Below are 16,072 nucleotides of genomic sequence, written 5' to 3' on the forward strand. Positions count from 1 at the left end.
AACTCTCTGAGGTCTCTTTTATGAGGTTACTAATCCCGTTCATGAGGACTCCATCTCATGAATGGAGGATTCACTCCCTAATACTATCACATTGGGGATTAGGATTTCAACATATGAATATTAGGACACACAAATATTTGTTCCATACCACTGTAAGTAGTGATTATATGGGTATGTTTACTCTATGATAATTTTGGGGGACCAGATATTTAAACTGTGATTTATATACTTAAGCAATTCTTTGAAGTGTATATGCATACACGAAGTTTTTAAAAACTGTCTCTAATACAAAGTTTTTAAAAACTTGCATTCTTAGGCCATTGATTTTAAAAACAAAAGACCTGGAATGAAAGATATGTCTTACATAAAGTAAAGAAAGGACAGAGGTCCTTACAGACATAACTCTTCGTACTTGTTCCTCCAGCCTGTTAGGTTTTTAAGTTTTTTTTTGGTGGGAGTTGAAAGAATTTTGATGGACTTGATTTCAGATGCATGGGATGACTGAGGTCAGTTACATGATCACTGCTAACTGCTTTCATTATTTATAATGAAAAAGACAACATTAACTGCTTTACAAAAAACAGAAGAATCTTTTAATGGCAAAGGATTATTCATTAGATAGAAATAATTGTAACTAAAATCTGCAAAGCACTGCTCCTAAAGCAGCAGTCCCCAACCTTTTTGGCACCAGGTCCCAGTTTCATCGAAGACAATTTTTCCACTGATTGGGGTGGGGGATGATGATTTTGCGATAAAACTGTTCCACCTCAGATCATCAGGCATTAGTTAGATTCTCATAAGGAGAATGCAACCTAGATCCCTCACATGCACAGTTCACAGCAAGGTTCACATTCGTATGAGAATCTAATGCTGCTGCTGATCTGACAGGAGGCAGAGCTCAGGCCGTAATGCTCTCTCGCTGGGCAGCCCTCTTCCTAGCAGGCCATGGACAGATACAGGTCCGCAGCCCAGAGGCTGGGGACCCTTGTTCTAAAGGACATCCACCCAAACAGGGATCCTCAACCAACAGATGGGCATCAGAATCACCTGAAAGGCATTTTCAAACTCATTTTCAAGGTTGTGGTGAACTACTACTATTACTGGAAATGTAATAGAGGGGTTCTGGGGCAGCAAAGGTGAAGAATCACTGGCTCAATATTACAGAAACAGCTATGATATAGTTATGCTCACTATATGATTCTTACAACTGATAACTCTGTTAACATAGTAAGACAGGTGGAGGAAGCTTGTGGTTTCAGACATTTGAATTTAAAGTAACAATACACAGTAGAAAGCCCATACCTCTCCATTTTCAAATGTTATTTCTCGGACAAGAGGAACACATTTATCTTGAATCCAATTGTAAGTCACATCAAAATTTGTCATAGCTCCCAAGTACACCATATCTGGAGCAGAATGCTATTACAAAACAGGAAGAAAAAAAAAATTAAATCTAACCTGTGCTGGCAAAAGCATATTCTTTTTTTTTTTTTTTAAAGCAAAGTCTCACTCTGTCACCCACGCTGGAGTACAGTGACATGATCATGGCTCACTGCAGCCTTGACCTCCCGGGCTCAAGCAATTCTCCTACCTCAGCCTCCAGAGTAGCTGGGACTACAGGTGTGTGCCACCATGCCAAGCTAATTATTTTATTTTATGCAGAGATGTGGTCTTGTTCTGTTGCCCAGGCTAAAAAGTACATTCTTAAATCCATCCATGAACTCAGAAAAATCTACTGGTGTTACAAAAGAAACATAAATCATGGAACTTCCAAGAAAGAGGGCCATGGGTGGTAAAAAGCAGGTAATTCTGTGATTACCAGTGAGCTAATAATCTAACCTGTGACACCCAAGCCTATTGCTTTTTCTTGGATTTAGGCCAATTAACTCTTTTTCAGTATCCTCACCAAAGGCAGGAAGGCATTGTGAAAAGAAGAATTCTCCAAATGAATTAATTTAGCTATTCCTTAGAGCTGAAAATTTTAGAAATTACTTCTTTTAGAAGAAAGTACAGATAGTGAAAAAGCCTTGAAAAATACGAGATGCTATATGGATGTAAAGCAAGACTATTTCATTTTATTACCTCTATATCTATTTCCACATTAACTCAAAATCAATTATCTATGAAGTGTCTAAAATGATAAAAATAATAGCTAATATTAATCGATAAACTTACTGTGTCTAGGCATGATCGTGAACATTTTATATGTGTTGATTCATTTAAACCTCCCAACATCCCTATAAAGCAAGTACTGTTATTATCATCCCATTTTTACTAATTAAGAAACTGAAGCGTGGGGAAGCGAAGAAACTTTCCCAGAGTAACATACCTAAGAAGGTGGCACATTTGACATTCAAACCCAGTCTGATGCCACCAGAGCCCATGCTCTGAACAACCATACTACCACTGGGAGATATGTACTGCATTCTGATAATCTAGAGATGATGATACTAAGTAAGCTACTCAAAGAAATGCACTTGCAAAAAATATAAGCAGACACCTATGTGAATTTAAAATAGAAACTTTCTAAGCAAGAAATTCATTTATCTGCACAAAAATTAAAAATCTCAGTGTAAAAACACTGTAAACAACATTAAAATGAAAACTACAAATTGAAAAAATATCCATAAATTTCCTTTTTTTTTTTTTTTTTTTTTTTGGCCATTGCAATGGCAGGCCCTTGGTGAATTTGGGATAACACATGCTATGATTTTTGCCTCTTAGTTATGATTACCATCACCTGGTAGGGCCTAATCAGCTACTTAAAACTTCTTACCCTACAGGTTAAAAACAACCTAGCTGCTCCTTATTACCTGGCAGGTACTGAGTAAATTTATACTCCAGGAGATTTGGGAGTTTGGCTAGTACAATACTAGCCAAATACAACAGGTAGAAATGACAATCACAGGCAACTGCAGCATTTTAAAAATTTGGCTCCCAGGCTGAATGCCAGAGAGGTAGAAAAGGCCTGAGAGTCAGGGGATCCCTAAGGCCAGCTCTGCTACTCTAATGCCTGTGTGACTTTAGGCTTCTGTGGTCCCATCTTCGTTTTGAAGGGTTTAGATCAGCACAAGATGATGCTTAAAAGTTCCTTTCAATTCTAAAGTTCTATGATTCTATGAACATTAACACATATAAAACTACATTTTATACATGTATTTAAATTATATCTTATAACATTAAGAAATAGCAACTTACCCCTGGTGGTTTGTAGATTATGTTGTCTCCACTGTATCTTTCCGGTTTTGAAACATCTCTATAGGAAGGGAGAAACAGTAATAAACCTGAATGACAGGATTCTGCAATGTAGGAATTACAGACTTGAAATACATACTTATCCATCATTGTCCCTATTATAAGACTATGCAATACCAAGAAAAGCATACATTTAAAGAAAACATTTAATATGAGGCAGACTTTTTAAAGGAAAATTTTAGTTAGTTGTTTTTGTGTTTTGTATAAGTTTAGATTGGGAGTTTTAGCACTAAAAGGTTGTTTTTGACCCCAGACTGTTTTCTAGCAACTAGGGATCAACGTAATTGGTTTGGTCACAAGGACTGAAACAAAAACAAAAACAAAAACAAAACCCGAAATAACTCACATCACTAAAATATAGTTCCATAAATAAGTAATTTTTTGTTTATTTGTCCATTGTTGTTTCCTGAACCTAGTACAGTATCTGGCACACAAAAGTTGTTCAATAAAAATATGTAGAGTGAATACTACAACAAATTACTTTTGTAATCAATTATTTTTAGATTAATTGAATATTGATTTATCTCTAGTTTCTAATTAGAGTAGTCTAGGAGATAGGGGCAAGGGGTGCTAACCTAGACTGATAACAGTGAGAACAGAAAAAATGTGTTCCATTAATCGATTAATTCAATAACTATTTACTATGTGCTTCCTTTATACCAGCTATGCCTTGACATTGGATAAACAGGAGTGAACAAAACTAACAAAACTGTCTCTCTCTCTCATGGAGTTTACATTTTGGTGAGTAGAGATAGACTAACAAGTAGATATATTTATCTTTGGTGGTTACAAAAAAATGCTATGAAGAAAATAAGTGGAATAAGTAGATAAAGAATGACAAATTAAATGATGGTAGTGCTACTTTATATAAAGTTATCAGGCAAAGACTTTCTGATGAGATGACATCTGGGAGAAGCACTTTCAGATACATGCTCTGCTGCAGAAGTGTGCTTGCAGCATTTAATGAATATGGGTTGGGCACAGTGGCTCATGCCTATAATCCCGGCGCTTTTGGAGGCACAGGCAGGAGGATCACTTGAGGCCAGGAGTTCAAGACCATCCTGGGCAACATGTGAGACTTCATCGCTTAAAAAACAAAAAACAAAAAACTAATAATGCACACAATAAAACATACAAACAAAATCTTACAAAAGCATTAAAGCAAGGACAAACAATAAAGGTCAAAAAATGAAGAGGATATATTGTGCCAGACATCCAGGCTCCACTCAAGATAGCTACTACAATTGAGCCTAACAGTCATGAGCCAATGAAAAGAAATAATACTGCATGGAAGTCAAAGGATGGTTGAGATAACCTCCAATGAGGAGAGAGGGTCAAGAACAGAACCACAAAAATGATTCTATCTTGAGAAAAAGGAAAAAAAAAAAAGGAGATAAAGTCAGAGAATTTAGACAGGTAGGGGCCAAACCAGGGGGATTCAATGTAAGTGTTGACACAGCAGAAAAAGAAAAAGGTAGTTGAACATCACACCCTTCAGAGGAATTGAAAAGGATTAAGATGTTTAAAAGACCACTCAATTTGGTAATTAAGAAGTCATTTTGTGACTGTGTAGAGACAAGTTTCATTAGAGCAATGGAGGTGAAAGTTAGCTTCCAAAAGGTTAAGTTTTTTACTGGTTAGAATTTGAGAAAATCAAGGTAGCCAGGCATAAACTAGTCTTTGAAAAAAAATAAATAAATAAAAAGAAAGATGACATTATAGCTTAAGAGAAGAGGCAGGTCAGGAAAGAAAGAAGCATGTTTTCAGAAAAGGAAAGCAGTTCTTGAAAAGGGTCAGGTTGAAAACACAAGAAAGCAGGAACAACTGGTGGATCAAAGCCCCAGAGGAGTTTGAAAGGACAGTTCCAAGGATACCAGTGAACAGGTTAGCCTTAGAAAGAATTGTTCCTCTGAGACAGGGAAGATACAAGAAAAGGTGGTGGAGAGATGGAGATGAATGAAGATGATAAAACTCATGCTTCTTAACAAGAAAGACAGTGTGTTGTTTCACTGTGGTAACCCCACAGATTAGCAATTTGTCTAACATAGGATAAGAGTTAATAAATGAGTTCAATAAAAGCACGAATGAGTTGTTAACTTGTACATTTTTTCCTGCTTGCCCACATTCTGAAATAGATAATACTATAGAAAGAAAAATAGAGTTTTAAAACCTTAAAAAGAATTCAGAGACAGGTATAAGGACTGTTTGGTGATTTTAAAAGGACTGAGATCATTTTGGAGAGATCACCTTCAGAAAATGACCAAATACAACAGGAATTTAACATGGCAACCAAACCAACCCACTAGCACACTTTTAAATAAGATACTTACCCAAATGCAGAAAGAAAGGCACAGTCATCATGCAAAATATTCGCTACTCGTTCAAAAACTCTATAGTTGTCCGAGTCCTTTTGCTCAAAATATCCAATGATATTTCTTTTGCTGCGCTGTAAAATAAAGCATGTAATTATTTTGCAAACACACATAATTTTATAAACATGTTATTTCATTTACCCCTTATCTTAGTCTAGTTATTGTTCAAATGAAGTATGACTATAAATGCATATTTAGTTTTTTAACACCTAGTCCAAAACTATTACAGATTACATTGGGTTGAAAACAATCTTAACTATAATAAATATAATCATAAACATTTCCTTCTAGCATTTAAAACTTTTAAGAAATAGATAACTATTTGATCAGTGACAATCTTTTCCTAAGTAAGGGGGCTAATTCTAAAATGTGTGAAAACAATGTATCAGTCATAACTTGTGACTGTTGGAGAGACTCCTCCACGGCTCTCTCACACTCCTACCCATCTTACTGGGTCTACCAAAAAATGCAAGACTGACTACTCTTTATCCAGGCCATTTCTCAGAGTTGTGCTTGCAGCAAGCAACACTGAGATATGAGGGAATGCCTCCAGCCAGGACAAATGCAGGGTTACTGCTTGCTCTGAAATAGTGAGTCCAAGCTCAGTGTCCCTCTCCTGTGACATAACCCACTGCCTGTGCAGGTATCCATCTGGGGAGTCCTCTGTATTGCCTCCATAGGATTTGGAGGGCAAGGAAACAAATGCAAACATGCTCACATTACTTGCTGTGATGTGAGCAATAAAGTCCTTTGTCTCTGACCCAGCAGTCCTGTGTCTTCTAACAGAATCCATGAAATGGTAATTGGTTAGCTTAGCTTGCAAGTAGGGTAAAATCAAATCTCAAACCTGACAGTGATGATTGGTGATTGTGATAGAGCCCAAACTCAATTGTTTTTGCTTTTGTTGTTGTTGTCTTTAAAACACTACCCAGTGTACAAAGAAAGGGGTGTGCTAAACTTATTATTAAGCAGAGGCTATTTTAGAGGACATTAAAACTCATAAAAAGAGCTCATACAAGAGTGATTAGAGCAGACACCCTGAAGGTCTCCACAAGAAAAATACAGAAGCTCTGGTTGTATATACTTGACTTTAACTTCCAATTCTTTATAATTGAGGCTTTCATATGTGCTCAATTCACATTAGTACAGCTTTACTGTACGCTATATCTTTCATCCAGAAGTTCAGTATAACATAAGTATTTCCCTTGAGATTAATTCAAAAAAATTCAACTCATTAAGTATATGTATGTCAAATCCACTGCAATAAACTATAGGAAAATGTCCAGATTTTTTGTTTGCATTAGAATTTGTTTACATTTATCAGGGAATGTTCATTTAATCTAGCAAAAGTTACAACTTACATCAAGAGTGGTGATTTCTGCTAAGTCCCGAATTTCTTGAATGGGGTTACTTTTTTGTTGCCTGATGTAATCTGCCAGTGCTTTCACTGATCGCTGACCCCTGTATTCTCTCTTCATCATCATCCCATTACGAAACAATTTGAGGGTTGGGTATTTGCTTATCCTGTATCTCTGGGCTATGTCAGCTAAAAGAATGAAAAAAAATTATTTACCCCCATACGTAGTCAGGGTGAGCCCATTAGCCTAATGGTCAAAAATCTTATAATTGCTTAGTGAGAACTTTTTGGTTCAAGTCATTATTTTTCAGTGAGAGAGAAAAAAATAGTAATAATCAGGACTTGAGTTTACACTAGTTAAGAGACCAGGTTATGGACTGGGTTTAAATCCTAATTTGCGACTTACTGGCCATGTGAACTTGTAAAATGCATAAACTCTCCATGCCTTAGTTCTCATCTATTATATAAGGATAATCATTTCTACCACGTAAGATTGTCTTAAGCATCAAATTAAATAATACAACAGATGCCACAGTAAGCATGGTACATGAATAATGACTATAAAAACAGCAATAATCATAATGCCTTATGGGGTTCAACAGACATTAAACTGACAGCAGCATATAAGCTGAGAAGGGAAGGTAAGCAGGAGGTAAATTATGCTAAATATTCTAAAATCTTTGCACGGTCCAGGAAGAGGCAAAAGTACTTATAATATTTTGTTTAGTCGAGGTTGTACTTTATTCTCTCTACTATAGGCAATCAAAAATACTAAAAGTATATTAGAGGTTAAAATGGAAATATGAGCTCTCAGAAGGGGGGCTGGAGAAAAGATATAATACTTTGGCAAACTAAGTAACTAAGATTATATAATACTTTGGCAAACTCCACGTGGATTTATAAAGTAGAAATCATGATTGATTACTAAAATTCTTTAAACAGAATACAAATATGAATAAACAACGGGAACAACTGGTCATACTGAGATTGAAAAGAATGCTTTATTCATCAAATCACAGAAATCTGAAGTAAGACATTTTAATTTATACATAATTAACATAGACAATAATCTGTCTGCTTTAGGAGTTGGTACTTCCTTGAAGCAGATGAGTAATAGATACATATCAACTACATGCCCCTTTTCAACCTGATAAATTACAAGGAGAGACTATGTCTTTGGGGTGTTATAAAGATGATGGGTCCTATTACCTGAGCAAGGACTTAATGAGATTAAATTGGTACTACAAACTGAGAAATGAGAGAGAGGTAACATAAACAAGTAGAAGTCTCTTAAATAAAATAAAGACAACTGTAATAAAGCAAAAGCCACAAAGACTTGAGTTTATCCTACTTACAATGATAAATAACCTGAGAAATCATAAAAATTTAAAAAAAAAAAGAAACTTTGATTTTTTTTTTTTTCTTTTTGAAGACAGGGTCTTGCTCTGTCACCCAGGCTGGAGTGCAGTGGCACGATCTCAGCTCACTGCAACCTTAACTTCCTGGACTTAAGCAATCATCCCACTTCACCCTCCAGAGTAGCTGGGACAACAGATGTGTACCATCATGCCTGGCAAATCTTAAAATGTTTTAATTTTTAATTTTTTTTTTTTTTTTTTTTGAGATGGAGTCTCGCTCTGTCGCCCGGGCTGGAGTGCAGTGGCCAGATCTCAGCTCACTGCAAGCTCCGCCTCCCGGGTTTATGCCATTCTCCTGCCTCAGCCTCCCGAGTAGCTGGGACTACAGGCGCCCGCCACCTCGCCCGGCTAGTTTTTTGTATTTTTTAGTAGAGACGGGGTTTCACAGTGTTAGCCAGGATGGTCTCGATCTCCTGACCTTGTGATCCGCCCGTCTCGGCCTCCCAAAGTGCTGGGATTACAGGCTTGAGCCACCGCGCCCGGCCTTAATTTTTTTTTTTTAGAGATGAGGTCTCACTATGTTGCCCAGGTCAGTCTTGAGCTCCTGAACTCAAGCAATCCTCCCGCCTCAGCATCCCAAAGCTGGGATTACAGTTGTGAGCTACTGTGCCTAGCTATAAAATGAATTTTTGAATGATGTATAAACAAAAAGTGTTTAAAAATTAGATCAAATAGTTCTAATGGCCAACACTACAGTGTTGTAGTCTTGAGAATGGAAAATGCCTTTTTAAAAGTTACTATTTTGGCCAGGCCCAGGGGCTCATGCCTGTAATCCCAGAACTTTGGGAGGCTGAGGTGGGTGGATCACTTGAGGTCAAGAGTTTGAGACCAGCCTGGCCAACATGGCAAGACCCTGTCTCTACTAAAAATACAAAAATTAACCAGGCATGGTAGCGCACGCCTGTAATCCCAGCTACCCGGTGGCCGAGGCACAAGAATCTCTTGAAACTAGGAGGGTGGAGGTTGCAGTGAACCAAGTTCGTGCCAGTGTACTCCAGACTGGGCGACAGAGTGAAACCCTGTCTCAATAACAACAACAACAAAAAGTTACTATTTCTCCAAATGCCTATCAATAGGAGACTGGCTGAATAAAGTATGGTACCCATATAATGAAGTACTAGGCTGTAATATAAAGAAATAAAAAAGATCTCTGTTTGTTGCTAAGAAGCAATCTTCAAGATAAGTTAAAGAAAAAAAGAGCCAGGTGCAGAAGAGTGTGTACAGGTCAAATATTTTGTATAAGAAATAGGGAGAAGAAACTTGGGGAAGAAATATAAATACATATGTATATACATGCACACATATTTACATGTCTATATATGCTTGTTTATATAGTTGTCTTTCCTCTACCCACAAAAAAAACACCAATGGGATAAAATGGATGGAGAGGTCTAGGATACATTCCCTGACTACACTTTGGTTTTACAGTTTTGACTTTGGAACCATGGAAATGTTTAATATTAAAACAAAATAAAATTTTTTAAAAATTTAGTACTGGCATTGTTATTTTGAAATTAAATACATACACATATATTACCGATAAAGCACATGAGTAATCATGTTAATGCCATTAAGAATCAAGATTTTCAGTAAAGGAAAAAATATATAAAACTGAGTAATTAAGTAAAAGCCCTATGATAATTTGAATTGGAAGTACTGGTATGACCTCATGTTTTTCTCTTTCAAAAAATATACTTCTAAGATCCTTCCACTGATAGCTATTATCAGTAAGTTAATTCCAATAAGTTTGATGATTCATATAACTCCCATGAAAATATAACTTATTGAAACTGACACTAGAAGACACAGAAGATATAAATGATCCTAAAATTATTGCCAGGTATAGTGACACATGCCCACAGCCCCAAGGCAGGAGGTTTGCTTGAGCAAAAGAGTTCAAGACTAGACGGGGCAACATAGCAAGACCCCATCTCAAAAAAGAATCCTACAATTATTAAAGAACCCAAATCTAATTCAAAGCCTTTCCACAAATGAAACTCCATTCCCAGCCATCTTCACCAGTAAATTCTGCCAAATATTTAAGGAGCCAATAATGGCAATTTTACACAAACTATTCCAGAGAATACAAAAACAGGGAACACTTCCCAACTAGTTTTCGAGGTCAACGTAATCTTTATGGGAATCCTGATAAGAAAATTACGAGGAAAAAAAGTATTTGTTAATCTTACTCAAGAACACAGATGCAAAACTTGAATAGAAATATTAAGAAACTTAGCGCTATATACAGAGGATAATATATCACAAGAAAGCTGGATTTAGTCTAGCACTTCAGTTTAGATAAATCTTTGAAAACCAATTAATGTACAGCACAACACTGACAGAATAAAAGAGAAAAATTTTGTTATCTCTCAAAAGCAGAAAAGCATTTGATAAAAATCTATATCCATTCATGCTTAAACACTTTTAGTAAACTAGGAAGAGAACTTCCTTAACTGAAAAAAGGATATTTAAATAAACAAATAACAAACAACTGAATGGTGATATACTAAAAGCTTTCAAGCTGAGATCAAAAAAGAAAAAAGATGCCTGCTATCACTTCTATATAACACTGATTTGGAGTTCTTGATCAAAATAATAATAATAATAAAAAAAAGACTGGAAAGGAAGAGATGTCATTTTTTGCAGATGTTTTTATTGAGTTCACAGAAAATCCAAAAGGGAATCTACAAATGGATTTCCACTTGCAAGCAGGGTGTAGTGGGTAGCAGAAATGTATTGGTCCTACTGAAACAACCAGAAAAAACTTTGTATCATATTTTTAAGATATCAGAAATCATGAAAGCAATGAAGACTAAAGGAACCGACATTCCAGGAAGGGAAGAACCATTCCTAGGGTAAGCAAAGATCACTAGCCATTTTCTTTCCTATAGGCTTCCTGTGCAATTCGTTTTGGAAATTAAGTCTGCAGTTGCAGATTTAGGGCTGAGAATTATACCTGCATAGGCAAAAGAAATGTCCCAGAGGACATCTGCTAAGTGCTGTGGTGATACAGGAACCTGCGGCGTTGGGTCACAAATATGAATAATCTCCTACGGCCTCCTGGTACTTAGGAGACAGCATCTACTTTGGAAAGGACCTGTAACCTTGTATCAAGACCACATGCAGCCAAGACAACTGTCAGATTTTGAAGGCAAAAAGGCCAGGAAGCATCTAGACATTTAAAAAAAACCACGAATTTTTAAGACAGACAGGAAGAAAGGTACTTGTGACATGTACTAGAGACAACTGATTAGTATTCAGAATATAAAAAGAATGAACTAAAAAAAGATTACCAAAAAGATAAGTGAGCTAAAGCTATCAGTGTATGAAAGAAACACAGATTGCCAATAAATATATTACATATGTTCAGTTGTAATCAGAAAGTTACAAATTAAAACTCCCATATAACATTTTATCTTTCATACTGGCAAAAAATCAATAATAAAAAAAATTTTTAAGACTAAAATTCAATAATATGAAACCCTATGAAAGTAAAATATTCCTAGTAGGTTTCATTTAGGTTCAATATTCAATGTTAATAAAGGTAAACCAGCCTAGCTGGTACCTACTTTGTCAACAAGAAGTCAAGGAATCTTTTTTTATACCCAAAGACTTTTTAATATCCAAAGGATCTGGCAGAGAGGATATCAGATGGACTCAGAAGCAAAGAAACTAGTCTAATAGAAAACATCTATTTTCCATCTGTGTCCTAAGTATCAATATGAAAATGGACAGCAAGATGCACTACAGGAGATAATATAATGCTTTTAACTTTCTAAACTTGATGAATTAGTGGGCACAATGAGAAAGCAGTGTGCTAATAGCAAGTTTGCATAAACTAGGAGTAGAATAAATAAGGTTAGAGACAGACTCTAGAGGGTCTTAAGCACTAAGCTGATGGAGTTTGAATTTTATCCTGTTTGTGATAAGCAGCCACTAAGCTGTAGAGCTGGGCTTTCAAAAAATTCACCTGGCAGTAGTAGAGAACCAGAGAGACTAGTAAGGAAGTTGCCGTAATAGTTGTGGAAAAAATCACAAGAGTCTATTAACAAACATTCCAACCTTTAGGTTGCTTTAAAATTCTGGTTATAGAGATAAAAAGATTTAAAATATTTGAAAACTATTAGGGGATCAGATACTCATTTGCTTCATTCTCAAACAACATCCTGGTAGCAGGCATGCTGCATGATGCAGTGGCGTTTAATTATTAAGAAGCAAAAACCTTAAAATTACATTGATCAATAATCTCAGACATAATGCTGACTTTTTTTTTTTAACAAGCTTCGGCCAAAAGTGATTTTAAGATAATTAGAATGTGACACTTTGACAATATAACAAAGAATGACTTAAGGGGTATAATAAATGGGTTTTTTAAATTAACTGGATAGAGCAAATGTTAAAATGGATGTCAGAGAAATTATAAATCCCAGAAGGTTAACAGCTCACTGATTGGAAAATTAGCATGTATTTTTGCTCCAATGGTCACTTACCTTTCCTTGATGGGTCCTGCCTGCCTGCCTGCCTCACTAATGCCCAGCAGGGTTCCAAATGGGGAAACTGCCTCATACTCTTGTTTCAGCAACGTCTTTCCCTGCAATGGTTATCCATGGCAGAAAATACAAAGAGGCAGATCATTTCAACAGGAAAGTTTTATTGTTCTTCTGGTCCCAGGAGAAGGACCACTGCTGCCTATATACCTCTTCCCATTCCCAAACTGTACCCCTCAAAACAAACAACAAAAAAAACCCCAGAAAGACAAATACCCTCAAAAAACAAAACAAAACAAAATACCTCAACAGAAAACTGATAAGCAAAGCCTAGAAGCTGACTCAGAACTCAGGCTTAACTGCTCATCCAAATTATGTTCTATGCACATAAATTCTTCACTTCATATTTTCTTGTTCTTATTATGGTACTTATATATAGTTCCTATAAAAAGCTTCTCAATTTCCAGTAAGTAAGGTCCTAGTTGCACTGGAAGACAGACAGGTAAGAGTAACTCAGGTATATGGGTGCATGTGCTACCTAATCAAGGTACAATTACAAAGTACTTTCCTAAAAACCGAGTGTGGGTCTGTTCTGCACTGACCAGTAAACATATGAATGCCTCTTGCTTAGTGCCATACAGCCCAAGGCCACTGGAGGTCAGCAGAGAACCTGGTCCCACCAGGGGCTGACTGATGGGACTTTCTACATCCAAGGCAGCATGACCACCAAGGAGAATAATGAATTCTACTCCCGAATTCCCCAAATGATAAGACTGCAGAAGATGAGACGTGATGACGATCCATAGTTGAAGCAAGGCCATGTTTTAACTGTGTGCATGTATACACGCATGTGTACACATGTGTCTATGTGTGTTTAGAAATTTTGGAAAGCAGAAAATTATAAAGAAGAAAATAAGAACCACTTCCAACCACCACTGGAGAAAACCACTATTAACATTTTGGTTTATATTTTGGTAACTTTGAAGAAAAGTTGCTTAACTAGCAGAGATATATTTCAATTCAGAAAAAATAAACTCTGAGGTTAGTCAAATAGTAAAGTGATAGCATCAATACTTGCAGAATGGGTTTTGGCAGCTTGGAAGAAATTCCCAGAGAGAGTAGAGCATTACCAACACTCTTAATGGCATGAAGGACAATATTATGTTTAAAAAAAAAAAAACTCGACTCAGTTGAGAAATGATGCACAAGAGTCAGACTCTGAATGTAAAGTTGTTTCAGAATAACTTGAACAAATTTATTCTCCTTTTAAGGCACACACATTAATGACACAATTTTTAAAATCTATTTCTTTTTTTTTTTGAGACGGAGTCTCACTCTGTCGACCGGGCTGGAGTGCAGTGGCCGGTGTTTGGACGAACGGAGGCAGGATGGCGCACTTCCGGGTTCTTCTTCACCACCAGCTCTTCCTGCACGCGCGAAAATGCAGCCGGTGCCCAGGAAGGTGCAGATCAACTGGGCATGCGCCAGGTGACGTCAATCCAAAGAGACCAAGATTTACCTGGTCGCACCTGCAGAACGCCCCCCGACACGCCCGTGCCCCGCCTATTGCTCTCCCACTCCTAGAAAAGCCGCTCTCCTCCAGTGAGCCACGCGGCCTTCTCACAGCCCCACTCCTGTCGGGATGTCGGGACTGTGGGAACTCCGTCCGAGAACCCCACCGGGGGACTCTGCCGGCCTCCTTTGCCGGAGGCCGACAGACTTCTCCCTACCCACCTTCTTTCCCTGAAGCTAGGTGACCAAAATAAACTTGCAGTTTTTGCTCCTACACTTGCCTACCCGCTGGTTCTTTTGCGCCCGCTCGGCTGGTCTTAGAAAAACAAATCAGTTGGTGCCGAAACCCGGGAGGAGACCCCTCCTCAGGCCTCTAAGGATTGAGGAACCTCCTCCTGCTCCCACACTGCAGACGGACCAGGACCTGAGACCCGCTTCCCTCACTCTCATGGCCTCTCTGGGGTAAGTGCCCTTGTCTCCTCTTTACCTCCCTCGGCCAGAAATCCTGCGCAGGTCCGAGGTCCATTTTGAGCCACCATGTGGCTCAGGAGACCCGTTCAGGACGGAGACGTTCGCCTGAAGGTAATCTCCATTTTGGCTCCATGAGCCTCCAGTCTGTCTCTGCTGGTTCCAAAGGACGCTTTGAAGCCAGGCAGAGATCCACTTCCATGTCCATTGTGTCCATTGTGTAAGTAAAGAGGAAACAAACGGGAAACCCCCCAGTCTCTGGGGTAAGTGCCCTTGTCTCCTCTTTACCTCCCTTGGCCAGAAATCCTGCGCAGGTCCGAGGCCCACTTTTGAGCCACCAAGTGGCTCGGGAGACCCGTTCAGGACGGAGACGTCCGCCTGAAGGTAATCTCCACTTTGGCTCCATGAGCCTCCAGTCTGTCTCTGCTGGTTCCAAAGGACGCTTTGAAGCCATGCAGAGATCCACTTCCATTTCCATTGTGTCCATTGTGTAAGTAAAGAGGAAACAAAACAGGAAACCCCCCAGTCCAAATTTCCAAAGAGCACCCCCTTAAGGTGCCTCCTAGCCAATTTAAAAACCTTACAGCTCGAACAAAACCTTAGGAGGAAGCGGTTAATTTTCCTTTTCACTGTGGGTGATTGACCTCAGCAATTTCTGCCAGCCGCTAGGCAAGTGGTCCAAAATTAATTACACACAAGGCTTTTAGGCCTTAGGCTCTTGTCCCTATACTCCTCCTTCTCCTCCTCCCTCTCTCCACCCCCTCCCTTCCTGCCCAGACTCCTCCTCCTTCCTCCTCCTTATCTACTAGTAATCCACTCGGTCCCGTGCCTCCTTCGGGGCCCCCAACTGGCTGTCTTGAGTCCCCTATCTCTGCCCACACCCTCCTACAGTGTTAGCACCTTTGCGAGAGGTGGCTGGGGCGGAGGAGATAGTCAGAGTACATGTTCCTTTTTCATTGGCTGATCTTTCCAAAATTGAGAAGCGTTTGGGTGATTTCTCAGCTAATCCTACCATATGCATAAAGGAACTTAGACACCTTTGTCAGGCCTATGACTTAACTTGGCATGACCTCCAGGTTATCCTAACCTCTACCCTAAACTGACTGAGGTTCTAACCCAGTATACCCGGTTAGATCCAGCCTCCCCTACAGGGGCCACCATTTTGGTGTCTTATTTCATTTCTCAATCAGCTCCTGACATTCG

The 16,072-nt window shown here is 38.3% G+C and overlaps 1 protein-coding gene across 1 annotated transcript in view; it reads right to left on the reverse strand.

Moving 5' to 3' along the window:
* Positions 1-16,072, reverse strand: part of ERP44 (endoplasmic reticulum protein 44) — a 127,672-nt gene that overhangs the window by 33,842 nt on the left and 77,758 nt on the right. The window contains exons 5-8 of the mRNA XM_011939504.1: positions 6,989-7,173; positions 5,586-5,701; positions 3,199-3,256; positions 1,303-1,419 (exon numbers count right to left, since the gene is read on the reverse strand). Coding sequence (XP_011794894.1) covers positions 1,303-1,419; positions 3,199-3,256; positions 5,586-5,701; positions 6,989-7,173 — 476 coding nt within the window. The remainder of the gene's footprint in view (positions 1-1,302; positions 1,420-3,198; positions 3,257-5,585; positions 5,702-6,988; positions 7,174-16,072) is intronic.

This window comes from Colobus angolensis, unplaced genomic scaffold (genome assembly GCF_000951035.1).
Source record: "Colobus angolensis palliatus isolate OR3802 unplaced genomic scaffold, Cang.pa_1.0 Scaffold181, whole genome shotgun sequence".
Lineage (NCBI taxonomy): Eukaryota > Metazoa > Chordata > Mammalia > Primates > Cercopithecidae > Colobus > Colobus angolensis.